The sequence below is a fragment of the Mustela lutreola genome, chromosome 3, assembly GCF_030435805.1.
Source record: "Mustela lutreola isolate mMusLut2 chromosome 3, mMusLut2.pri, whole genome shotgun sequence".
NCBI lineage: Eukaryota > Metazoa > Chordata > Mammalia > Carnivora > Mustelidae > Mustela > Mustela lutreola.
In genome coordinates, this window is record NC_081292.1 from 65,542,932 (window position 1) to 65,568,638 (window position 25,707).

General features: G+C 38.1%; 1 protein-coding gene across 1 annotated transcript in view; it reads left to right on the top strand.

The window, feature by feature from the left end:
- The first annotated feature begins 4,750 nt into the window (after positions 1-4,750).
- LOC131827841 (phosphatidylinositol 3,4,5-trisphosphate-dependent Rac exchanger 2 protein-like) overlaps positions 4,751-25,707 on the top strand; it is a 50,620-nt gene continuing 29,663 nt past the window's right edge. Inside the window, exons 1-5 of the mRNA XM_059168848.1 lie at positions 4,751-4,755; positions 5,130-5,185; positions 12,427-12,497; positions 13,780-13,902; positions 18,691-18,795. Coding sequence (XP_059024831.1) covers positions 4,751-4,755; positions 5,130-5,185; positions 12,427-12,497; positions 13,780-13,902; positions 18,691-18,795 — 360 coding nt within the window. The remainder of the gene's footprint in view (positions 4,756-5,129; positions 5,186-12,426; positions 12,498-13,779; positions 13,903-18,690; positions 18,796-25,707) is intronic.

The following is a 25,707-nucleotide window of genomic DNA, read 5'->3' on the forward strand; positions in this document are numbered from 1 at the left end:
TAGTGTGGGGGACTTAGGAGTAGGGGGAATTCTTAACAAGGGAAAAGTATAACTTTATTTGATTACACAGCGAGCGAGGGTTTAAGCAATTTTTCATTTCTTAGCAAAGCATTAGAAGCATTATTATACAGAAGCCAAAAACAGCCGGGTTAAACACAGATTTTCGCTATTCGTTATCCTGTTATGCTGCTTGCTGACTCCCTTATCTATCGTCAGCTGGCTACAGTTTCTCAGTTAGCATAAGCTGGTTATAAAAAGAATGTTAAAACTTATAGGCTATAGTATAATTCTGACCTGGGGTCCTTCAGTACTTTGGGATGTTTGGGTGGCTTAGTTGGCTGAGTCTCTGGCTTTTTGTTTTTGACTCAGGTCACTATCTCAGGATCCTGGGGTAAGCCCCACATCCAGGTCTGCACTCAGCAAGGAATCTGCTTGATATTCTCTGCCCCCCCCCCCCCCCCGCCGGCCCCTACCGCTGCTTATGGGTGCATGCTCTTTGGCTTTCTCTCTGTCTCTCTGTCTCATTCTTGTTCTCTCTTAAATAAATAAATAAATCTTTCAAAAGAATAATAGTACTTACCTCACAGAGAGGTGAAAAGAATTCACAGAGGTAATTTTTGTCGGCACTTTGCACAGTGTCAGTGCATAATCAGAGCCAAATAAATGCTGACTGGTATTTCTGCCACTACTGCTGCAACCACAGCATCTACTGTGGTAGATCTATTACATCTACTGTGGTTTTATTTATTCCTAACACTAGAGAAAAAATAACTAAAGGGTAAACCCCCACCTCCCGTTTTTGCTCCTCTCTTAACAGTAAATCAAGCCAACTAATGCTAACTTCAAGACAATTCCTTGGTTTCAAAACAAATAAGTCAAGGTATTTGTTTGGAGGGGGTGCTATTGTTTGCTAAAATATATGTATATTCCATATTGTCATATAGTATTGGATCTTTTCTGCTCAGAATTCCAGGTTTGCCCTCAAATGTGGTTCATGTCAATCAATCTCTTCAGTCCTATTTTCTAAACATTTCAGAAATTTAAAAACTAACAAATGCAAAGAAGGTAGAAAAACTTAATTCAAGATCAAACTGTAAGGTGTTTATAGAGACTGCAGCCCATCTATAATCCTTGAGAGGACTTAGAGCACAAAGTACTAATATAAGTTGAACAATGTATGTGGAGTAAGGCCACACTATGGCTTTGATTTCAGTGATCTGCTAAATGATCTTGGTATGGACAGAACTCACACAGGTTGATTAAGTTAAATGACAGACCCATCCGAAAAAAAAAAAAAAATGTAAACTTTGTGTTAGAATTAACATCTAATGTAATTGTTAATGCCTTGGAAAAACCGATGTTAAGTAAATATGCTCCAATTTTCTTCGTGCTATTTCTTTAAGCCTTTTCTCTTCTCATCTGGGGACTTTTTCACTCTAATACTTTAAGAACAAGTGCCATTTTAAAACATTTTAAACTCTCCGGGCTCAGTCAGGGGACCATGCAACTTGATCTCAGGGTGCTGACTTCAAGTCCCACCTTGGGTGTAGAGATTACTAAAAATAAGCAAACTTCGAAAATAAAATCAACTAGAGGTTAGAAGTATGGAATTAAAAGGGCCCCATCCGCCAGAGGGAGCCATTTCCTTGTGGGCTTGGGTTGACCCTGACCCTCCTGGAGTAACTTGCTTGCAGGCCCCAGATCTGGGGGCGGGCCAGGTCGGTTGGAGACATCCAATCAGTGGGGCACGCATATATTTGCTTTGGTAAGTTGGAATTTAATTGGCCACCGGTATTGCTGAGGGAGGGTGACTGCAGTTTTCCCTGTTTGTTGCAGTCTCATTGGCCACGTGTGTGGGCGGGGCTCAACCGCCTCTATAAAGATTAGTCTGCAAGGCAGGCAAGTAGTGATAGTCGTCTGGGTAGTAGTGGTAGCGTTGGGGTCGTTGGGGTTGTTGGGATTGTCAGGGTCATTGGGAGCGTCATGGGCCTCAACAGGGAGCGGCCTCGCCTCGCGGCCTGGCCTCACCAGGTAAGGGGAGTGGTCTGGCCTGGCCTCCCCTCGCCGGGTAAGGGGAGCAGCCTGGCCTGGCCTGGTCTCGCCTCGCCAGATAAGGGGAGCGGCCTGGCCTGGCCTCACCTCAATGGGTAGGGGGTAGCAGCCTGGCCTCCTCTCGCCTCGCCGGGTGAGGGGAACCGCCTCGCGGGGTGAGGGGAACTGCCTTCCCGGGTGAGGGGAACCGCCAGGGTCCGTGTCCTGGTCCTCGTCGCCTCTTTGTAAGAGAGGGCCCCAACTGGTTGGTTTGATTTTCGATGCTTGGTGCGAAGTAAAGCTTTGCTTGACTTTCACTTTGCGTTGGTTTCATTCCTTTGATCACGGACCCCAACAGACTGATTACTATTAAAGAAAGCTTTATAAAAGCCAACAGGGCCTTGGCAAAACCTCAAGATTATGTGCTGAAAATTTAAAGGGCCACAGAGATTTCTAAGTCACAAAAATCAGTAAAATGAATTTTATGTAAATTAGATACTAATATTAGTGTCGAGAATAAAAAACAATTGCCATTTAGTTTTGGTCTGGGGGTAACAGGGAATAGTGATGATTGCAGGGAGGGAAGGGAACTTGTGGTTGCTTTTGCTCCAGGCTATTGCTGCCATTCAGGAATCTGGAACCTGGGTTGATTTTTTTTTTTTTTTTTCTAGTGTTTGAAGAGGGACTGTAATGATTGATTTTTATGTAAATGTTCTTATTAAATGGAAGCCGTTTAAACAATATCTTAACCAGTTGTGTTATGTTCAAAAATACCTCCACTTCTTTCAATCTCCGCTTTAGACTTAACTCATTGCCTTAAGTCAATGGAAGTTAAATATCCAAAAAAGATGGCTATTATTAATCTACTTTTATGGGTTGAGTGGTGAGGATGAGACGGCAGGAACTGAAATCACAGAAACACAAGAGAAAACCAAAAACTTAACAAAGTAACAAAAGTTGACAAAAAACACAATTCAGAAAAGTTTGCTTTTATTTTGGTACGTTATTGAAATCACTTAATAAAATTCTGATTTTTACTCTTCGTTCAATTTTATGCATCTCCGAGATTCCATTGATCATGGTTGTGGTTTTTCCTTCATCTTCTGTCCATTTTCACTAGTGGCTTTCTAGCCACCTCTTAACCACCCTTAAAATCTTGTGCCTTGTGTGTAGTTAGAGTACCGATGACATGCTGATCCTTCATGAATTCTTTCCCCTGAGAAGTCCTGAAGAGCACAGTTCTGTCATGCTGCCTTTTAACACATTGAGGTCAAACAGAAAACACTAAATAATGTTTTAATTATCCTCAAATCCCAGGGAAGTTTCAGCCCAGGAAGTTTAAAAAGTATGGTTGTATGGTGAAAAATTATCTTCGCCTAGATGTTGGTGATGTTAATTTTGGAATAATAGTTGTTTTGAGAAAGAATAAAACATCTTTTGTGGGAAATTAAGTATATATTAATAGGTTCTCAACAAATATGACATTATAAATCCTTTTGATTCTGAATCATGAAAAACACCAACATTCCAAGATTTTTTTGGTCTGGATATTGACATAGTGTTTGGTATCACTGTGATGTTTTTAGGCATCTATCTGAGTAACCCAGGGTGGCATATATTTTCTTTTAATGGTTTGTAGAGAGATAGATGCCCAAGAGGGTCAGTCTTCAGTGCTACTGAACAAGTGACAAGTGATTTATTATTCTCTCAGTTTTTGGAGTTTTATACGGATGGAATGTTGTCATGGCAATCTAGGGACAAACTAATATCTGTTCCAAAAGATGAAAACATGCTGCCCATACATTTTCTGTAGCATCATATAGTCTGATGGAGAACAGACATGCAAACTCAAAGTATTTTATAATTGTTGTTCATTGTGTCTGAGTTGAAACTACACAACAAAGGGAGCTTTAAAAATTCCGCCTTGTTTGAAAGGAACTTTAAACTCTGCCTAATAATTTTATAAAAATGTGGTGGACTTTTTACTTATAATCTAACGAAATCATTGTGGGACATTGCTAAAGCCCAGGAAGCCAGAAAAAATTACTTATTTTTATAATGTAGCCCAGAGATGTTGATAATGCAGATGCTTTTAGTCTCAAATTTGTGAATCTCCTTAACAGTGCTATAGGTATTTTAGGATTGTATATACCAGGGATGCTCAACTGCACCACTGTGGTGGTGCTGAGTCATGGCAATGTGGAGAGACATTTTTGGTTGTTGCAACTGGGATGGTAGTTGCTGTTAGCATCTAGTCAGTGCAGGCCATGAAACTCTTAAACATCCTACATGTAAGGACAAACCCCACAACCAATATTTTTCTGGCGCAAGTGTCCAGAGTGTTAATATTGAGATACCCTGGTATATGATGATGAAAAAGAAAAGCAATTGTATGATATTTTTATACTCTAAGTTGCTGATGATTAGATATATTCTAATATCTGGGAAGATAATACAATAGGGGAATTAATACTACACAGTCTGGTGGTCTTTAGAAACGAAGATCTAGTAAAGAAAATATTTTTTACTTATACCACTAAACTTATTGCGTGCTTACCAAGTGCTAGGCATTGTTGGGAGACACTGGGGAAACCCAAGTGAACAAAACAGATAGACTGCCTTCACAAAGCTCTGGTATGAATGTGGGAGACTAGTAAACTAATACATAAAATGGGACATGGAGGAGCAGGTAGTGCCATAGGGTAGATAAAGTGGAGTAATGGGGTAGGTAGGTAATGATAGAGGGTGGGAAAGGGAACACTTAGACTGGATGGCCATGAGAGACCTGAAGCTTAGGAGTGAGTGACAGCAGGAGGCAGCCTGATGAAGTGGGTTTTAGGCAGAGGAAGAAAGTTGTGAAAAGGTGTCAAGGTGGAAAGTAGGTGTGGCTTGCTGGGGAGGCGCAGAGAGGTGGCTGTGAGTGGGCAGTGGTCCAGAATGGGGAAGCTGGGATGAGACAGAATACAAGAGGAGGGAGGGGCCAGATCATGCTCATTTCTTTTTTAGGTTGAGAATATTCCATTGTCTGGACGCATTTATCCATTTACTTACTGAAGGACATCTTGATTGCTTCCAACTTTTGTCATTTATGAATACAGCTGCTATGAACTTCTAGGTGCAGGTTTTGTTATGGATAAATTTTCAGCTCATTTAGGTAAGTTCTAAGGAACACGATCCTTGAATTGGCATGGTAAGAACATTTATGGGAAGAATATGCCAAACTGTTTCCAAAAGTGGCTGTATCAGTTTGCATTCCCACCAGCAATCAGTGAGAGTTTCTGATTATTCGCCATCCTGCCAGCTTTTGGCACTCTGAGTATTTTGGATTTTGTCCTTTCTGATAGGTGTGTAGTATCTCATTGTTTTAATTTGCAGCTGCCTAATGACACTAGATTTGAACACCTTTTCATATGCTTATCTGCCATGAGTATATCTTCTTTGGTGAGGGGTCTGTTCAGTTCTGCCCATTTTTTAATTTCATTGTTGACTTTCGTATTGTTGAGTTTTACTTTGTACCTTTTGGACAATGTGTTTTTTTTTTTTTTTTTTTTTTTTTTTAATCACATGTGTCATATAATTCTTAGGGAAATACTTCCTGGTTTGTGGCTTGTCTTCTTCTCTTGTCATTCACAGAGGAAAAGTTTTTAATTTTAATGATGTCTGGATTGTCAATTATTTTTTTCATGAATCATACCTTTGGTGTTACATCTTAAAAAGTCATCACCATCGGTGGTGTCACCTAGAAATTTTCCCCTATGTTAATTCTAGGCACTTTATGGTTTTGTATTTTATATTTGGGTCTGATCCATTTTGAGCTAATTCTTCTGAAGGATGTAAAGTCTGTGTCTAGATGATGATGATTATTATTATTATTATTGTCTTTTTACATGTGGATGTCCAGTTGTTCCCAGCACTGTTAGAAAGACTGTCCTTTCTCCAATGTATAGCATAGCCTTTGCTCCTTTGTCAAAGCTTAGTTGAACTATATTTGTGTGAGTCTGTTTCTGGGCTCTCTGTTGTATTTCATTTATCTATTTGTTCTTTAACCAAATCCATATTGTTTTGATAATGGCTTTATAATAAGCCTTGAAATCAAGTAGTGTCAGTCTTCTGACTTTTTTCTTATTTTTTAGTACTGTTTTGGCAATTCTGAGTCTTTTCATTCTCCATATAAACTTATCATTTTGTTGATACCCACAAAAGAACTTGCTAGAATTTTGATTAAAGTTGTGTTAAACCAGGTTGGGAAGAACTAGCATCTTGACATTACCAAGTCTTCCTATCCATTAATGTGGACTACCTCTCTCCACTTATTTAGTCTTTTTTGGTATATTTTTATCAGAGTTTTGTGGCTTTCCTCCTGTTGTACATATTTTGTTAGATTTATACCTAAGTATTTCATTTTTGGAGGTGCTAATATAAATGGTATTGTGTTTTTAATTTCAGTTCCATTTGTTCATTGCTGGCACAGAGGAAAGTGAGGGAATTTTGTATATTAACCATGTATCCTGCAACTTTGCTATAATTGCTTCTAAGTTCCAGGAGGTTTTTTTGTTGATTCTTTTGCATTTCCCACATAGATAATCATATCATTTGTGAATAAAGACAGTTTTGTTTTTCCTTTCCAACCTATATGCCTTTTACTTCCCTTTTTGTCTTATTATATTAGCTAGGAAATAGAGGACAATGCTGAAAAGGAGTGGTGACAGGAGACATTCTTGCCTTGGTCCTGATTGTAATGGGAAATTTTCTAGTTTCTCACTTTATATATGATGTTAGCTGTAGGGTTTTTTTTTTTAAGATTTTTAAAAATAATGTTGAGGACGTTCCCTTGTATTCTTAGTTTACTGAGTATTTGTAATGAGTGGGTGTTGGAATTGTCAAATGCTTTTTACTTCATCTTTTGATGAGATCATATGATTTTTCTTTTTAGACTGGTAATGTGATGGATTTCATTAACTGATTTTAGAATGTTGAACCAGCTTTGCATACCTATGGTAAATTCCCATTGGTTGAGGAGTACAATTGTTTTTAGACATTTGTGGCTTTTATTTGTTAATATATTGCTTAGAACTTTTATACTTATAAGAGATATTGGTCTGTTATTTTCTTGTGAAGTCTTTGGTTTTGGTATTAGTGTGATGCTGGCCTCATAAAAAAAGTGAGGAAATATTTCTTCTACTCATGTCTTCTGAAAGAGATTGCAGAGACTTGGTGTAATTTAAATGTTTGGTAACATTTAATAATTATTATTTTTTTCAAATATGTGTAGATATGTTTTTATTATTACAGTAAGATCATTGCTCAGTTTTAGCACCTAGCTTCTCGTATGCTGAATATATGTTTATTGCGTATTGTCTGCCTCCTCCCACTAGAATAAGAGCAGAAATTCTTGACTATTTTGTTTATTTGATATGTTTTATATGCCTAAAACAGTGGTTCTCAGTGTGTGCTTTGCAGTTTCTTGGGATTTTGCAAAATCCTTTTGGAGAATATAGAAGGTCAAAGCTATTCTTGTGGTAATACTAAGACTAAGACTTAATTTGCTTTTTTCTGCCCCACTGTGCTGTTGCTCACACTGGTGGGGGAAAATCAGTCATGTGTAAAACTGCTGATGTTTTAGTGTGAATGGAGCAGTGGCACCAAATTCTACTAGGAGCTACTACATACTTCCTGGTCCTCCCTCATGAGGGAGTGACAAGGGGATGCCAATTTCACTTAAAGCTGTAAAAAATATGAGTTTGATTAAGTCCTGACTCTTGAGCATGTGCCTTTTTAATATTCTGCGTGATGAAATGGGAAGTATACCTAGTACTTCTGCTGCATACTCAAAAATATGGTTGTCTCCAGGGACTAGAATTTGTGATTGAGTTGCTATGGAACATTATATTTACTTGAAATAACAACTGTGAGATAAACTATGTTTCAGTTTCAGGGCACTCAGGCATTTGGCAGATACTTTTTTTCAAAAAAAGAATGAAGTAAGCTTTTCACCTCAAGAAAAACAACTAATAGTACTTGTTGATAATGATAAATTCAAGTTTGCAAGTAAACTTCGAGTTTTGGAAAATTTATATCTATGAGCTGGATACTTTCCTAATACCTACAGATTTTTCTAATGAGTTGGATACTGATATTAACTATTGTGATGGTGGGTTTTCTTTGATATAAAATAACAAAATGTGTTAACATCTTGAAGATATATTTAACTCCCAGTGAATCATTGCTAAAAAAAAAAAAAAAAAAAGTACAGCATCAAGCATATGTAATCGATCCCTTCAAACTGCAGATAGATTAGTTGGTTTTAATGCAACAGAGTGTGGAGAGTTCACTGATATCGTTGGTTTCAGATTAAAAATCATGACTACCCTTTAAGAAATGACCACTTAATGAAGTTTGGTGTTGTATTAAAGAAGAATATCCACAACTATCTGAAAATGTTATAGCAATGAACATGTCTGTGTGACTTTTAAGAGTGATCTACTGTGCGTGCCTGACAGGAAGAGTGGGGAGGACAAAAATGAGTTGAAGGAGATAAATTAGTACATCAGAATTATAAAGTAAACTGGTACATTCTGAGAATGAAATTCATCGTGGAGTTTGTCTTACCCTTTCAACAAGCAGTGGCCCAGATGGGCAGACATGGAGGAAGGGAATTGCTGTTTTCTCTCTCTTTTATCCTCATGAGTTTTCTTCCTTCCTTCTACTCTCTTGGTAGCACATTTGTGACATTTTTAGCTTTCTTAAGCTTTAATTAATATATGGCATTTACCCCGTTTTAACAAATACATGGTAGGAAAAAAACAAAATGGAAGAAACTGAAGAGGAGATGAAGAATTCTGTTCTTGGTGTAGGGAAAGAGAAGCCCCTGACTGCAGTGAATCTAGGAATGTGTTGTGTAATCATTGTTAGCTGAATGCTGGCAAACTGAGTTCATGCTGACACACCCGCAAGCTGGAAGGCACAAGAAAGGGTAACTGTGAGCCTCACCTCTTCCAAATGCAATGTAGTCTGTCTTAGGTCACTGGTCTCTGCATCTCCCTAGCCTTCAGACATATTATGCCCCGTTTATGCAGCCCATATTTGAGGTTCATGGTCCAAACGGTATCCTCTGGTATGATGATCAGGAACACCAAGTGGCAGATCCAGAGGTTATTGTGAAGAGAGGGAGCTGACATAGGGTTTGAAAATAAAGAAGAAATAACTGAACCCATTTTTGCTATTGAGACTCACTTATTTCTTCGCGGTCTGTTTCTTTAGTCTTTGGAAGAATAAACTCACAGGAGTGTTCATCAGATGTGGTCTCTATACCAATTGCATCAGAATCATCTGGGGAACTTACCAACGTGCAGATTTCTGGGTCCTCAACTAGTCTGCTGAGTCAGACCTTCTGGGGATAGGGCAATCTGCAATTAGAAGAAACTCTCCAAATTTCATGCACAATAAAAAGCTTGAGAACCACTGGCATTACAAGCTTTTTCCAGTACTTACTTTCAATGTATTCATATCAAAGTGAAGATGACCTAATTCTGATGAAACTCTGGACCAATAAGAATTAATGAATGCAGAGATAAAACAGTGTATGAAATCTCTCATGTATTTTTGTATTTAGGTATTAATGACTAATTGGAGAAAAATGCTCCAATTACAAAGACTGAAAGGACTTTGTAGATGCTGGTTTTTACAAGAGGATTCTGAAAACATGTTATTTTTCTTTATCTTAGGGAAAGAAGACTTACATGTTTTGTTAAGAATGTCAGTTTTAGTGATTTTGTGCTCTAGGCAAACTATCTGAAATCTGACTGAACGATGTGTATAAAATGAAGCTCTTAGAAAGATAAATGCCTCATCAGAAATGTTAACAATTTCCAGGTTTTCTTTCATATACAGTTAAACAAAAAGTTCCATGTTGTCACAGAGGCTAAGAAGATAAAAAGTCAGGTGAAGATACAGTTTACTTTCTTAGTTTGTATGTGCCTTTCTAACTCATATTTTGATCCATTCGTACTGTCTCCTTACTTTAATTCATGGGCTTCAGAATGTGATTGAGTTTAGCTCCTAAGAAAAGGTTTATAAATGTAGAGGTGAACTTTCGGTTTTGCTTGCATGAGAGGTTACCTGTTTACTGTGTGGTCAACACGAAATGTAAACTAGGCGACTACACCACCATGTTATTTTAAGACTAAGTGGAAAGAACTGATGGAGCCTTTTTGATATGAGTGTACAAAACCAAATCTAAAATTAAAAATGAGACTGATAGTGATTAAAATGGGCAAAGTCAGAAATTTGAAATCTCTTTTCATGAGTAATTTTACTTAACTCTAGATAATAGTTCAAAAATCATATCACAAGTTTCCAATTAAAAAAACAAGGACAAGACATCCATTACTTTCTTATTAAGTTTATTTAATTCAGCCGAATTATTTCATTCTGTTGAGGCTGTTAGTATTGATGTGGCTTCGTAATTATAGACTGAAACATGAACTAATTGAATCAGGAATAGAGATGAGTTTGAAGCTAATGCTAGGAATGAGGTCCTATGGCTCATTTTTTAATAGTTTTGCTTTTCTTTTTACTAATGTTACAGTATGCTCACAGCCAAATATTCTGTGCATAAGGAGGTATACAAAGGTCACTTTAACCACTGTTGCATTTTGATATGTGCTACATATTTTTTCTTAGTATGAATGCACACTGCCATTACACAAGTATATTTATGCCTATATGCTTGTGTGTGTAATATGTATTTGTGTGTACATATAAGTGTGTACCTATCAAGAAAGCTGTTTGATAAATTTGTTCATGAAACAATATTTTATAGACATCTATTTACACATATTTCTATGAAATTTTTGTCACATTCCACTTATGATTATAGTTCTGCATAGTATTTTGTAATATGCATGTACCATTATATAAATGATTCCCTTTTGAATGGGCATTTATGTTGTTTCCAATGTTTTCACTTTTGTAATTAATATTTCATCTTATCTGAAAATTTTTCTTGAGATAAATTCATGGAGGTAAGAATTTCTGGGTTAAAGGGTATGCCCATTTAAAATTTTGAGATATATGGTCAAGTTATTCCCAGATATGTTGTGCCATTTTATACCCCCCCTTTTTTTAGAGAGGGAAGGGGGAGGGGCGGAGACAGAGGGAGAAAGAGAATCTTAAGTAGGCTTCACACTCAGCCCAGAGCCTGATGTGTGGCTCTGTCTCACAACTCAGAGATCAGGACCTGAGCTGAAATCCAGAGTTGGATGCTTAACCAACTGAGCCACGGAGGCGCCCCTGTGCCATTTCATATTCTTACTCCAGTGTGCTTGAGGGTGATTTGGAACATTATGAGCAATACTGGGCTTTCTTAATCTCTTAAGTCTTTGTAAATATAGCATGTCAAAAATGGGATTCTTACTTTAATCTTCATTTGTTTGATATAGTATCCAGAGGTTCCTTGGAGACTCTGTGTGCCCTGGGGATTGATGGGCTATGTACTCATACCCCAACTTGGCTGGTAGTACTTGAAGTTCTTAAGACAGACAGGGAAACAATGATTTCACCTGGTTACTAGGTGGCTAATGAGCAATGTCTTGAGGACACAAGTGACTGCATGGAAAGTCACTTCTCCTTTTCCTTCCAAACTTTCTCTTTTAAGGCCCAATATAAAAAGCTCTTTCTACTCTTTTCTTCGTTTGCAAAAATAATAGCTTACTTGGTCATGGGTCCAAGTTTAATTAATGACTTATTAAGGAGAGTCCAGATCTTTGAAATACTAAGGAACTTTTCTGTCTACCATAGGGCTTTGGAGAGCCCTGACTTGATCCCAGAAATGCAAAATCTGGCTTTCTAAAACTTGGCAGGGGGTAGTTAGGAAGGGAAGGGAAATTGTTTCATTCCTTCTTGAAGAGTCACTTTCTTTCTCTCTTTCTCTTTCATTCTCTATCTTTGACTCCCTACTTCTTCCCTCAGTCTTTCTCAGTCTATCTTAGTTCCAAAGGATCACCTTGGAATTTCTGACCCCTTCCCTTTTTTAAAAATCAGAAATCCCATTTTTCATTAGATTTTGGTGTTTTGTACTTCACAAGACTTAGAAGTTTAGGAAACATTTGAATCCTGTTTACCACAGAACAATGAGATTGTGATGGATAAATTTAGTTCATGTATATACATGGTCACTTTTGGTCTTGCCCCCAAATTCTGAAGGATATAATTCCCAGGGAAAAACCACTGTGAACCAGGGTTTCACTTTTTACAACAAAACTATTATTCTCAGTAGTTATTGGGTTTTTAAACTCTGGCTTCCTACAAAAAATTTAGTTCTAATCAATACCCTGTTATTTTACTAACCTAATGTTGCCTTCACAAAATCTTTTTTTATTTGTTTGTTTCATGCAGGCATTCTTACAAGAATGAACCAGTGTGCAGCATCAAAAATTGATAAAAATGTAACAAAAGAAACAGTAAAGGTGAGGAGGCATAGTCAGCCCTTAACCCAAGTACACATTCCCTTTTAGTTAAAATTTCTTCTGTGGGATGTTACTCTAGGCTTTTCAGCTTCTCCTCAGTTCCACTATAAGTTCTGCTCCAGTTACTTGTGTGGGCAACCCTGAGATAAAGGGAAAGAGGGTTTGGGAAAAGAAACAGAGACTGATAAGGATGGTGAGAAGACATGGAACAACTTTCTGCCAAGGCCTTAGGACAGTTTGAAAAGACTCCTGACCAAGAACCTCAGTGTCTGTGAGCAGGGGGGAATAGAGCCCTAAGTGGAAGAATTGCCAGATGTGGCTTAGGAAGGCAAGGGTAAATGATTTGAGTGGTTCCGTGGTACGGATAATGTCTGCATAATGTCTTCAACTCAGAAACACATGTATAAGCCCTTCCTTTTAGGCTGCAGGAAAGGAAAATGATGAAGGGTTTTGTAAAGGGGGGAGGAGGTAAATGAAAATTAATTGCACTACATTACTATTCATTTAAGCTGCCTAAATTATTATTGATGTTTATTTTTGGTGCTGATTTGCTGTTTTATTTTACAAAAAATAAAAAATTCCCAAGGATTTTTATAGGCTCTTCTGACTATTTTTTCATAAATTAAAAATGAACTTTCAAATTCTCTTACCATGGGAGCATTTTAGTTTGTGTGCTTTAGGTCTCAAGCAAAAGACACTTATTATTCAAATGACTTGGAGACACTTCAGCTCTCAATTGGGGACTCCAGACAGAAGAGAAGGTTCAGGACCTGTGACTCAGGGAGGTCGATAAGATTGCCAGGTTCTGTCTAGCTCTTCACTTTGCCATTCAGGTTATCCACTTTGCCCCAGGAATGGCTCCTCTCATCCCTGCAAAATGACGTTGTAGCTGTCCAAGCTATCACTTCCAGACAGCACCTTTCCAGAGGGGAAGCTGTCCATTCCAGGATGCCGTTCCAGAACCAAAGAAGCCTTTGCTCTGAAAAGCCTACCAGCAAATCTGCCTGCACTATGTTACCTGCTGCCCATTCTCACTAATGGGTTTGGGACTGTCATGCTTGGATTTAGTCACTCGGGCTTTTCCTGAGAGCCAGGAATGGGTTCCTGATTCCCAGAGCTGTGTAGGAGTAGAAAGGATGTCCAGACAAAATTGGTCCTCTGTCCTCTGGGTGGGTGGAAAGGATAAGCATGCCCTGAAATTTTCAGCTTGGAAAGAGAATACCATCCTCTCATGGACTTTTTTTTTTACCTGCTTCATTATTGCACTTATATTTATTTGTAGATGCTGTTCTCAAACATTGAAGATATCCTTGCTGTACATAAGGAATTTTCAAAAGTCGTGGAAGAATGCCTGCATCCAGAACCTAACGCTCAACAAGAAGTGGGAACCTGCTTTCTTCACTTTGTAAGATCAATTTCTGTTTATTTTAGAAGCTCTGCCCCACCCCACCCCCCAGATTTTAAGGTTTAGCTTTTGGCACAGTAGCATGTGAGAACTCAGTGTAGAAGTAAAATGTGACACGGAAAGTTTGGGGTCTTTTAAGGCCAATGAAATCTTCCACTGAGAGCCAGAAAGGGGATGAGGGCCTCACATCATCCATTTTATTCAGTGAAGAACAAACAGCCTTTTCTTTTTCCCAGCAAGTTAGTTCTTCACATCCTCTGTAGCTTTGAATCCTAATGAATATTCAGGCTGTTCATAATGAATGGATTTTTATGTTTCTCCCAAAGACAGAGCATTTCCCTTTTGAGGCAGAAAATCCTTACTCTTATAATGGCGTGATGAGCCTTTTGTGAGTCAGAATGTTTCCTTGTTAATCGGCTGGTGACAAGCCTGTGGGTGAACAAGGGGTGTCAATCTAGGTACACAGACACCAGAGTCTTGGTGTTTCTCAAGGGTAGTTTCTCAGAAGGTCATACTGAGTGGTGGAGAAGTATAACCAGTCAGTCCTCAGTTGTTTCAAATTACACATCACGCTCATGTAATCATTTCTGTCTCTTTGGACAGGATAGTTGAAATTATTTGTGCAATTGATTTATAAAATCAATAATAAGAAGTCACCTATAAAATGAAAATTATTTTTAGAACTGAAGGGCATTCATAGCAAAAAAAGAAAAAAAAAAGAAAAGTAGTGCTGCTATTTATAGCATTCCACAGACGCTAATTTTCCGAACACCTACCTGAATTCCTTTCTATACCAAAGTGCTATATAATTGATGTTTTATTTTAAAGTGCATAAGAGTATTTTGTCACAGAAGTCAATGTTTGTTTATTTTTATTTCTATTTAGCCTTTAGAAAGGTAATGGTATGTAGTCTCTAAGGCTGTAATTCTGTATGTAGTGGGCAGAGCTGCATATGTCCTTTTTATAATCAGGAAATATTTCATAAAGGTAATTAATATTAAATGGAGAGAGGCTCCTTGGCATAGGAAGATCAAGCCGTACTTTCCTTGGGTATGACTAGAAACCATGCATGTTTGTGTCCACTTAATCCAGATTGTTCCTCTTCATGAAGGAATTCCCATCTTCTGCCAGATCAGCATTTGCTGCCTTAGTCCAGGGTCTCACATGGGAATCTTGCACTCTGACATCCATTTCCTCAGTAACACACTATGAATCTGTCATCCGTGAATTTAGCTAAACAATTTCTGAAGCATATTTCATTCTGGGTCATACCATCTCTTGAAATAAGTAACTCAATATATATATATATATGTATATATACATATATATATATATATATATATATATTACTTTATCAAGTTATCAATGATTTTTTTAATACTTTTTATATTTTCAGCATAACAGTATTCATTATTTTTGCAGCATACCCAGTGCTCCATGCAACCCGTGCCCTCTCCAACACCCACCACCTGGATCCCCCGACCTCCCACCCCCCACCCCTTCAAAACCCTCAGATTGTTTTTCAGAATCCATAGTCTCTCATGGTTCACCTCCCCTTCAAATTTCCCTCAACTCCCTTCTCCTCTCCATCTCCCCTTGTCCTCCATGCTATTTGTTATGCTCCACAAATAAGTGAAACCATATGATAATTGACTTTCTCTGCTTGACTTATTTCACTCAGCATCATCTCTTCCAGTCCTGTCCATCTTGCCACAAAAGTTGGGAATTCCTCCTTTCTGATGGAGGCATAATACTCCATAGTGTATATGGACATCTTTCTTATCCATTCGTCCATTGAAGGGCATCTTGGTTCTTTCCACAGTTTGGCGACCGTGGCCATTGCTGCTCTAAACACTGGGGTACAGATGGCCCTTCTTTTCACTACATCTGTATCTTTGGGGTAAATACCCAATAATGCAATGGCAGGGTCATAGGGAAGCTCTATTTATAATTTCTTGAGGAATCTCCACACTGTTCTCCAAAGTGACTGCACCAACTTGCATTCCCACCAACAGTGTAAGAGGGTTCCCCTTTCTCCACATCCTCTCCAACACATGTTGCTTCCTGTCTTTCTACTTTTGGCCATTCTAACTGGTGTAAGGTGGTATCTCAATGTGGTTTTAATATGAATCTCCATGATGGCTAGTGATGATGAACATTTTTTCATGTGTCTGATAGCCATTTGTATGTCTTGATTGGAGAAGTGTCTGTTCATATCTTCTGCCCATTTTTTTGATATGATTGTCTGTTTTGTGTGTGTTGAGTTTCAGGAGTTCTTTATAGATCCTGGATATCAACCTTTTGTCTGTACTGTCATTTGCAAATATCTTCTCCCATTCCGTGGGTTGCCTCTTTGTTTTTTTGACTGTTTCCTTTGCTGTGCAGAAGCCTTTGATTTTGATGAAGTCCCAAAAGTTCATCTTCGCTTTTGTTTCCTTTGCATTTGGAGACATATCTTGAAAGAAGTTGCTGTGGCTGATATCGAACAGGTTACTGCCGGTGTTCTCCTCTACGATTCTGATGGATTCCTGTCTCACATTGAGATCTTTTATCCATTTTGAGTTTATCATCATGTACAGTGTAAGAGAATGGTCGAGTTTCGTTCTTCTGCATATAGCTGTCCAGTTTTCCCAGCACCATTTATTGAAGAGACTGTCTTTTTTCCACTGTATTTAATTTTAGACCAATATCACTGATGAATATGGATGCTAAGATTCTCAAAAAGATCCTAGCAAACAGGATCGAATAGCACATTAAATGACCAGGTGGGATTCATCCCTGGGTTACAAGGATGGTTCAACATTCGCAAATCAATCAATGTGATAGAACAAATCAATAAGAGAAGAGAGAAGAACCACGTGGTCCTTTCAATTGATGTAGAAAAAGCATTGGACAAAATCTAGCATCTGTTCCTGATTAAAACACTTCGAAGTATAGGGATAGAGGGAACATTCCTGAACCTCATCAAATCTATCTATGAAAGACCCACAGCAAATATCATCCTCAATGGGAAAACGCTTGCAGCGTTCCCGTTGAGATCAGGAACAAGACAATGATGCCCACTCTCACCACTCTTGTTCAACATAGTATTAGAAGTCCTAGCAACAGCAATCAGACAACAAGGAGAAATAAAAGGTATCTAAATAGGCAGTGAAGAAGTCAAACTCTCTCTCTTCGCAGATGACATGATTCTTTATATGGAAAACCCAAAAGACTCCACCCCCAAACTACTAGAACTCATACAGCAATTCCGTAACGTGGCAGGATACAAAGTCAATGTACATAAATCAGTGGCTTTCTTATACACTAACAATGAAAATACAGAAACTGGGGGCATCACGTTACCTGATTTCAAGCTTTACTACAAAGTTATGATCACCAAGACAGTATGGTACTGGCATAAAAAACAGAAGTGGCGGGGGGGTGGGAGGTTGGGGTACCAGGTGGTGGGTATTATAGAGGGCATGGGTGGCATGGAGCACTGGGTGTGGTGAAAAAATAATGAATACTGTTTTTTTGAAAATAAATAAATTGAAAAATTAAAAAAAAAAAAAAAAGACACATAGACCATTGGATCAGAGTAGAGAGCCCAGATATGGACCCTTAGCTCTATGGTCAATTCATCTTCCACAGAACAGGAAAAAATATACAGTGGAAAAAAGACAGACTCAATATATTTTTTGCTGGCTATATAAAATAGTATGCATTGTTGCTTTCCAAATGTATGTCATAGAAATTCCAGAGGGTACTTCGGTTCTAATATTTGATCAATACATTTTCTGTGTCTTCCTGGTATTGGAGCTGCTTTGGTAGATACTAATCCAAGCCACTGAGAGAAAATCTAATGATGGAAGGATGCTCAGAGGCCATGATGGTGAAATTACTCCCTTTTTGAAAGTACCCCTTCTGTAGCAAATACGAAGGTTATTTATTTTGTTCCGACTTGATCACTTTTAGTGAGAACTATAAACACTAGAAGACCTTTATGTTAATCCTGAATCTGCCTACCACTGCCCATTGTGGATTGCCCTTGCAATTTCCACCCAGTGGTCTTGGATTTTGTTTTGGAGCTACACGCTGTTGTAAGTCCTATTACAGTATGACAGCTGTCTGAAAGTAGCTACCATTTCCTTACTTTATTATACTAACAAATCATTCTACTTGAAATTACCTCTCATACTTTTTCACAGAGAGTCTCATATTAGAGTCTTCAAAGTCCATCATTATCTTAGTCACTTGTTGCTGACTATTCTCATTTGTTCGTGTCCCTCCTAAACACAGCTGTCCAGATTGGTGCATGTGAACTGCAGGGTACTAGGTCTCTCTATTCTTGCATGATCAGGCACATGCTTTTCCCTGTTCCTAAAATGCTTTCTTCCCTCACCCTGCCTGGGAATGATGGATTCATCTCTCTGAAACTTGCTCAGATACTACTTTTTTTTTTTTTTTTTTTTTTTTTTTTTTTTTTTTTTTAAAGCTGTATCTGAACCCTCTCAGGAAAGCTAAGCACTCTCTTCTCTGTAATTTGCTACCATTTGGCTCATTTACTTAGTATTGCATACATCATATTGGACTCTAGTTAATATAACCTTTTTTCCTAGATTATTATTCTTGAATCAGAGAAAATTGATAAATAAAGTGTGCTTAGATACATACATAGAATAGAGCTCCCAAAATATTGTAAACACTTTGGACACATAAAGTATGTTCACAAACATCATACAGGTTAATCTTTCCAAGTAACTACTGCCATGACTCTCTCTAACTTATCCTTATTCAAATTCACAGAAAGACAAGTTTCGTATATATGATGAATATTGTAGTAACCATGAGAAGGCAGAGAAATTGGTTCTCGAACTTAACAAAATAAGAACAATCTGCACATTTCTTTTGGTAAGTATATATATGAGTGTTACCATACGCTGTGATTTGTTGATAGGCTCTCTAAGGAACCAAGGACTAGCGTCAGTGTGGTGTAAAAAGTACTCATGGGACAATGCTTTAAATGTGTCTAACCTAGGAGACTAGAGTCCCAAAGGACTCTAATCATAAGAAGGGAGAGTTGACAGGAGCTCATGGATGGGCAAACACTGATAATGCCCTCTCCTGGCTGACTATGAATTGTTTGTGAGAACCACAGATTCTTAGTGAGAGAAGACATTTATGCTCATCATCGCTTTTATATCCCTCAGCTCCCTAGGGTTTCATTTGCTTTTCTAAGAGAGCTGTAAGTGGGGCAGTCACAGGAAGGAAGCAGATCCTGGATATGGTAGAAAAGAAATTTAAAGATTGACCTTTCTCCTGCATAAATTCTTTACTCACTTTCCACAGAAAGAAGAAGAATCTATGTTTCATTTCTTCAGGATAGCACAAAGAAATTGGTAGTAATTTGGGCAATTTAATTTGGGCAATTTAATTGCCAGTGAGGACCACATTGTAAGTGTACAATTCAATAATATCTAGCCAGTTGTGGAGTGGAGGAATAATCCCCAATATCCAGTTATAGAGATTTCTAGCACATCCCTCATGCCTGCTCATGGCCCATCTCTACAACCCCTGTAAACTTTAGGCAATCATTGATTTATTTTCAATCTCCGTAGTTTGCCTTTTCTGGATAGTTCTTACAAATGGAATCCTTCAATGTAATATTTTACACCTGGTTTCTTTTACTGAGTAAAATGTTTTGAGGTTCATCCCCACTGTGACATGTATCCATATGCCATTCATTTTTATTGCTGGATAGTATTCGTTGTACGGCTATACCATATTTTATTTATCCATTTGCCGGTATATGGGCTTTGGTCAGCAAGCAGGTATGATTAATGATGGGCCTTGAAGATCTTTTTGGAGAGAGGTATTAGTATAGAAAAAGTCAGGAAATGTCCAGTTTGAACTGTTTTATAAACGATGCTGAGATGAACATTCATGTACAAGTCTTTGTGTGGATATTTTCATTTTCTTGGATGGATGCTAAGAGTGGAATTGCTAGGTCATAGTAAGTGTATATTTAAGAAACTGCCAAAATGACTGTGCCATATACACCAGCAATGTACGTTTGCAGTTTCTTTATATCTTTGCAAACACATGGTATTACCAGTTGCAATTACAGCTGGTTTAGTGGGTGTAGTTTATCTCACATGATTTTTATTTGCATTTCTCTCATGGCCATTGATATCAGGCATGCTTTCAATGATCTCATTAGACATTCATATATCCTATTGGTGAAATGCTTATTCAGAACTTTTGCTCCATTTTTAAATTGAGATGTTTATCTTATATTGAGCTACAAGTGTTCTTTATTTTGGAATACACCTTCTGTATCTGACATATAATTTGTGAATATTTCCACTCAGTGTGGTTTGTTTAAAAATGTTATCTTTTGGAAATCAAAATTCTTACATTTTGTTGAAGTAGGATTTATTAAATTTTTTCCCTATGAACATATTTTCATTTTATTTAAGAAGTCCGTATTCAGGTTTTATACTTACTTGTTAAGTTTTTTCCCAAGTATTTCACTCTTTTTGATGATGTGATTGGAATGATCTTAATATCATTTTTTGGACTGTTTATTGCTACCATATAAACATTTGACTTTTATTTATTTTTGTTTATTGTATATTTTTGTATCATGTGCTTTAAATTCATGTATTAGTTCTAATAGTTTTTTGGTAGATTCTTAGGACACTTTACATATAGAATGAAGTCATCTGAGTGTAAAGACAGTTATATTACTTCCTTTACAATATAGTTGTCTTTTTTTTCTCCCTGGGTTTTACACTGGTTAGAACCAGTTTACTATTGAATAGAAGTGATAAGAACAGACATGCCTGCCTTGTTTCTGATCTTGGGGGAAATCAATCAGTTTTTCATCATGAAGTGTGATGTTAACTGTTGTCACAGATGTCCTCTTACAGTTGTAGAAGTTCCACTATATTCATAGTTTGTCAAGAGTTTTTATTGGAACCTTTTTGCTTTTTCCAACATAGGTGTTTAAAGCTATGAATTTTGCCCTACACACTGCATTAGTTTTATTCCCTAAAATTTTACATATGTTTTGTTATTGAAAAGGTCTAGTTTCCTTTGTAATATCTATAGTCTATTCTTTATTTAGAGTTTGTCTTGGAAGGCAGTTCTGCATGGGACTGTGTCCCTGCACATTTTCTGAGTGGAGGGACTGACTGCTTTTGTTCTGGCTGATCTTTAAAGGATGTTTATAGCACAATATAAGGGATGTTTATATCAGAAAGTAGAGATATTCTCTTCCTCCTAAGCGATGGGCAATCATGCCTGCTGACCTCATGAAAGATGCATGGTTCTTAACCTTAGGTCTCCTTTCCTGGTGTCCCATGTGCATGGGCCACCTGGTCTTCCCTGTGTTGCAATTTGGGAACTGAGCCTTGGCAAACTGGCCCCCAAATAATGATACTCTGGCTACTGCTATTGCTCTAAGGGGAAAAAAGTCCTGTAGCTCTGGCTTAGGAGTTTCACGTGTTCTTCCAGCATCCAGAAATCTATGGCCTATTGACTTTTGAGCTTTTCAGTAGGGTAAAATCTTAGAATCATCAGTTTTAACATTCTGTTATTTTATTTCCCAATGTTGGAATTTTTCAAATTTCTTCCTGTAGTTGACTTTTTAAATTTAATTCCATTTTGGTCAGAGAACATAATTAAATCATTTAAATCTTTTTAAATTCATTAAGACATTTTTATGGCTTAGCATGTGATCTGTCCTGGAGTTTTTTGTTTTTTCCCCCTCTCTGTATGCTTCATGTGTGCTTAAAAACTATGCATATTCTGCAGCTGTTGAGTGGAATATTCTATAAATGTTAGGTCAGTTTTGTTCATAGTGTTGTTCTTCTCTTCTTTGTCTTTTCCTCTAGGTGTTCTGTCAGTTATTGAGGGTAGGATATTGAAATCTATAGGTCTAATTGTTAAATTGTCTGTCTTGCCTTTCAATTATGTCAGTTTTGTTTTATATGTATTGGGGCTCTGTTGTTAAATATATACTCATTGAAAGTGCTTGTATTTGTATTTCTATTGATCATAAAATGTTTTTCTTTGTCCCTAGGCATATTTATTTTCTTTTTTATTTATTTATTTGTTTGTTTTTTTAAAGATTTTGTTTATTTATTTGACAGATGGAGATCACAAGTAGGCAGAGAGGCAGGCAGAGAGAGAGGGAAGCAGGCTCCAAGCTGAGCAGAGAGCCTGATGTGGGGCTTGATCCCAGGACCCTGAGATCATGACCTGAGCTGAAGGCAGAGGCTTAACCCACTGAGCCACCCAGGTGCCCTGGGATATTTCTTTTCTTAAAGTCTGTTTTGGCTGATATTATTATAGCCATGACACTTCTTGAACTGTTTGTTTATCTTTTTCTAGTATTTTACTTACAAACTATTTAGGTCTTTGAATCTAAAACATGTCCCTGGGAGACAGTATATAGTTAGATCCTACCTTTAAAAAAAAAAAAGTGTATTTTATTTAAATTCAATTAGCCAACTATAGTACATCATTATGGATCTTGCTTTTGTATCCAGCCTGATCATCTCTGACTTTTGATTGGAGTGTTCCATTCATTGATCTTTAACTGAATTATTGATATTGTATTGACAGGTATCGTTTTACTATTTTTTCTGTATGTGTTTTTATTGTGGCCCCTCTGTTCCTCCTTTACCTTCCTTAGTGTACTGTTTTATCTCCTCTGTTGCTGTTTTTGAACTATTTTTTTTTAGTGTTTAGTTTTTTTAGTGTTTTTTTTAGTTTTTTTTTTTTTTTTTTTACTGTTTAGTGTTTTTAGTGTTTAGTGTGATTGCTCTAAGAACAATATTCATCTTAATTTATCAAGTCTATTTCCTGAAGTTGGTTTTTGTTTTTTGTTTGTGTTGTTTTGTTTTGTTGTTGTAACTTTCCTGGACTTGATTTAAGAACCTGTGACTCTTGTATGTACAGCTGCTCTCTCTACTCATTTTTTTGTTTGTTTGTTTTATAATTTAGCCTTTCTTTTTAGGGGGTGACTCCAGTAACTGCTTAACTTAGTTCTGTTGGTGGTTTGTCAGAGGTGACTAAACATCATTAATCATCTTGTCTATGGATCTATGTGTTAGTTGGTGGGGGGTGGGGGAGACATTCAAAGGGTAGGCAGTTTTCAAGTCAGATCTAGGTTTTTATTTCCATGGGGATACCCCTTCCCCTTTGGGTCTTTTCTACAGATGCACAGCCTGATATCTGCTCCAAAGAGGGCTGTAATCTCAGGCCAACAGAATTGTGGGCATTCTCCATTTTTCTTATAGAATGTGCTAACTTTATTGACAATGCCCTCAGGAGTAAGATATTTACCCTCTTCAGTAAAGGGTCTACCTGAAAGCAGGTTTTCAGGGTCTATCACTATGTCAGGGCCCCTTTGATGGAGCCACTGCAGGACAGCCACTGTGGAAGCACCATTTTGATAGGGCTACTGTGCAGGGTGAGCTGAGGAGGATGGGGGCATGAGGAGGCAGAGGGAAGGTGGGAGAAGCTCTTGTGAGAATGTTATAGACTTCCACCTTTCTTACCTGAAATTTCCACAGTTTTTCATGAATAAAAAGATCGTTTTTGTTTGTTTGTTTGTTTGTTTGATTTGTTTGTTTGTTTGATTTGTTGATTTCCAGAGCTCTGAAGTTGATATTTTTGACAGTTTGCTGAGGTTACAGTTGTTTTTTTGTTGTTGTTGTTTTGGTTTGGTTTGGTTTGGTTTTTTTGGAAGAGGATTTACTGATCCCTTTTCTCTGCCACAGCCAGAAGAGGTGTCTATGCCACTAAAATTTTAGGGCTTTTTAGGAGGTGTTAGAGCTTCATTGTCTTAGTGAATCCGGTCTTTTCTCAGCACAGTCAACTCTTTGATCCCCTTGGTCTAGTTTATTGACTGAATTGTGTCAAGCCATGCCAGTAAAGTCCGAAGAGTGCTGGTTTTTATATGGTCTTACAGCACAGTCTGGTAGGAAACCTGGCTTTTATAATTCCCGCTCTGGTACTAAGTGACTTCTAATTACTTGAATGACTTTAAGAAATTCATTACATCGCTGGTGTCCTTTTCCATCTCTGTAAAATGGGGGTTAATAACAGTCACCCTTGGGAAGACAGGTGAGAGTTTACAGATTTGGTGATGGATACTTGGATATGCCACCACCGTTTTCATCATCAGGGAGATCTCTGGGAGGTCATTTAGAAGATATTCTTTCTGGACGCATGGAGAGAGAGTTGGCTTTCATAAGCCAGTCTAAAGTGACAACCCACCTCTGCTGTTATGAAGACAGTCCATGATCTGTACAGGCCTATTAGACAAGGAAATAACAGTGTGTTAAGCAGTCATGAAATTCTTAGGGTACTTCAACCCAGGGATGGGGAAAGGGGTGGATGTGTTTATAAGGGGTGCTAACTTATGTAGGGATGCTGAAACATCACTGGAAATACAGTGAGATGTACATGGTTGTGTTTCATATGGTTCCTCTGGGGACAGCACCATGTGGGGTTGGAAAAAATATTTTGGTAAACTGATTGCAATGGGGGATGAAGCCCTCAAAGAGCATGCTTGAGTCAGAACATTTCTTTGCTTCCCTGTCTTCTAAAGTGTCTGGGTGAAGTTAAAGGCATGATGTTAGTTTTGCTGACATGAATACATTTGGCTAAAGCCAAGTTGCTCACGACAGTCGGGGGTGGGGACATATACTGCTACCCCCAGTCTTTTCTTTTTCATCCTTTCCTGTTTAGCTCTTGGTCTCGCTTCTCAATGTATGTCGGACAGTAGTCTCAACCCTTGTAAAATGCTGGTATAAAGGTTGTTAAATTATCAGTATGATATTTGAGGAGCCCTTTTCTCCATTTATTACATATTTATTGACTACTTTCTTTTTGCCAGCCACTCTGAGAGGCATTGTAGGAAAAGGATTTGGCACAAGTTTCTAATCTTTTTCTTTTTTAAATTGATACTTAAACTATGAAATAAAGACAAGATGCTTCAGAGGATATAGGCTTTTTTTTTTTTTTTTTTTTAATCAGAGTTGATTCTCTCTTCTATTACATCTTATTCTGATTGCTGCTTTTGAGATTTCTCCATTCATCTTGCCTCTCTGGTGATCATACCTGACCTCCTTCTCAGAGACTGGCTGGCCATTGTCACTGGTAGTGTATTATAACTAAAAGTAATTTAGCAATCACTTGGTTAAAACACGACAGTTTTATAGGCAGGAAAACTAGCATTCTGAAATCAACCCAAAGTGGGAGCTCTCTGCCACTCACGGAGCTCCCAGGGGAGTGAGCCGGTCCGATGGTGGAAGCAAACGGGTCACACACAATAACTGAAAGCGAAAACTGTTTATTAGCGTGTACCACACAATAGCTAATACAAGACAGACAACTCTAGCCACGTGGGCTAGGGAGAGGGCTCGATCCCCTTCTCGGGAGCACACCGTTTGGGTGCATCGCCTGATAAGGTGACCAATCCCCTCCCTGGAGCACACCTTTTGGGTGCATCGACCGGGAGGATGATCTGAGCGAGAGTGTCCCAAGAGCCCTCTGACAAGTAGAGGGCCAGTGTTGCTTATATGCCAGTTCAGTCACTGCGTCAAAGGCGCTTGCGGTTAATCTGCGGTCTGCTGTACGTGCGAGGCTGCTCGTCTGCTTCTGCTGATGTTGCTTGTAGCACGTACCCCATGTCCTGGTAGTCTATCTGTGGTCGGTTATAACATCCTCCATAACATCTCCTAGTTCATAACAGTTCTCGGAAGCCCTTTGTCTGCTGGGAAGTTCTGCAACAGTGGGGTTCATGCT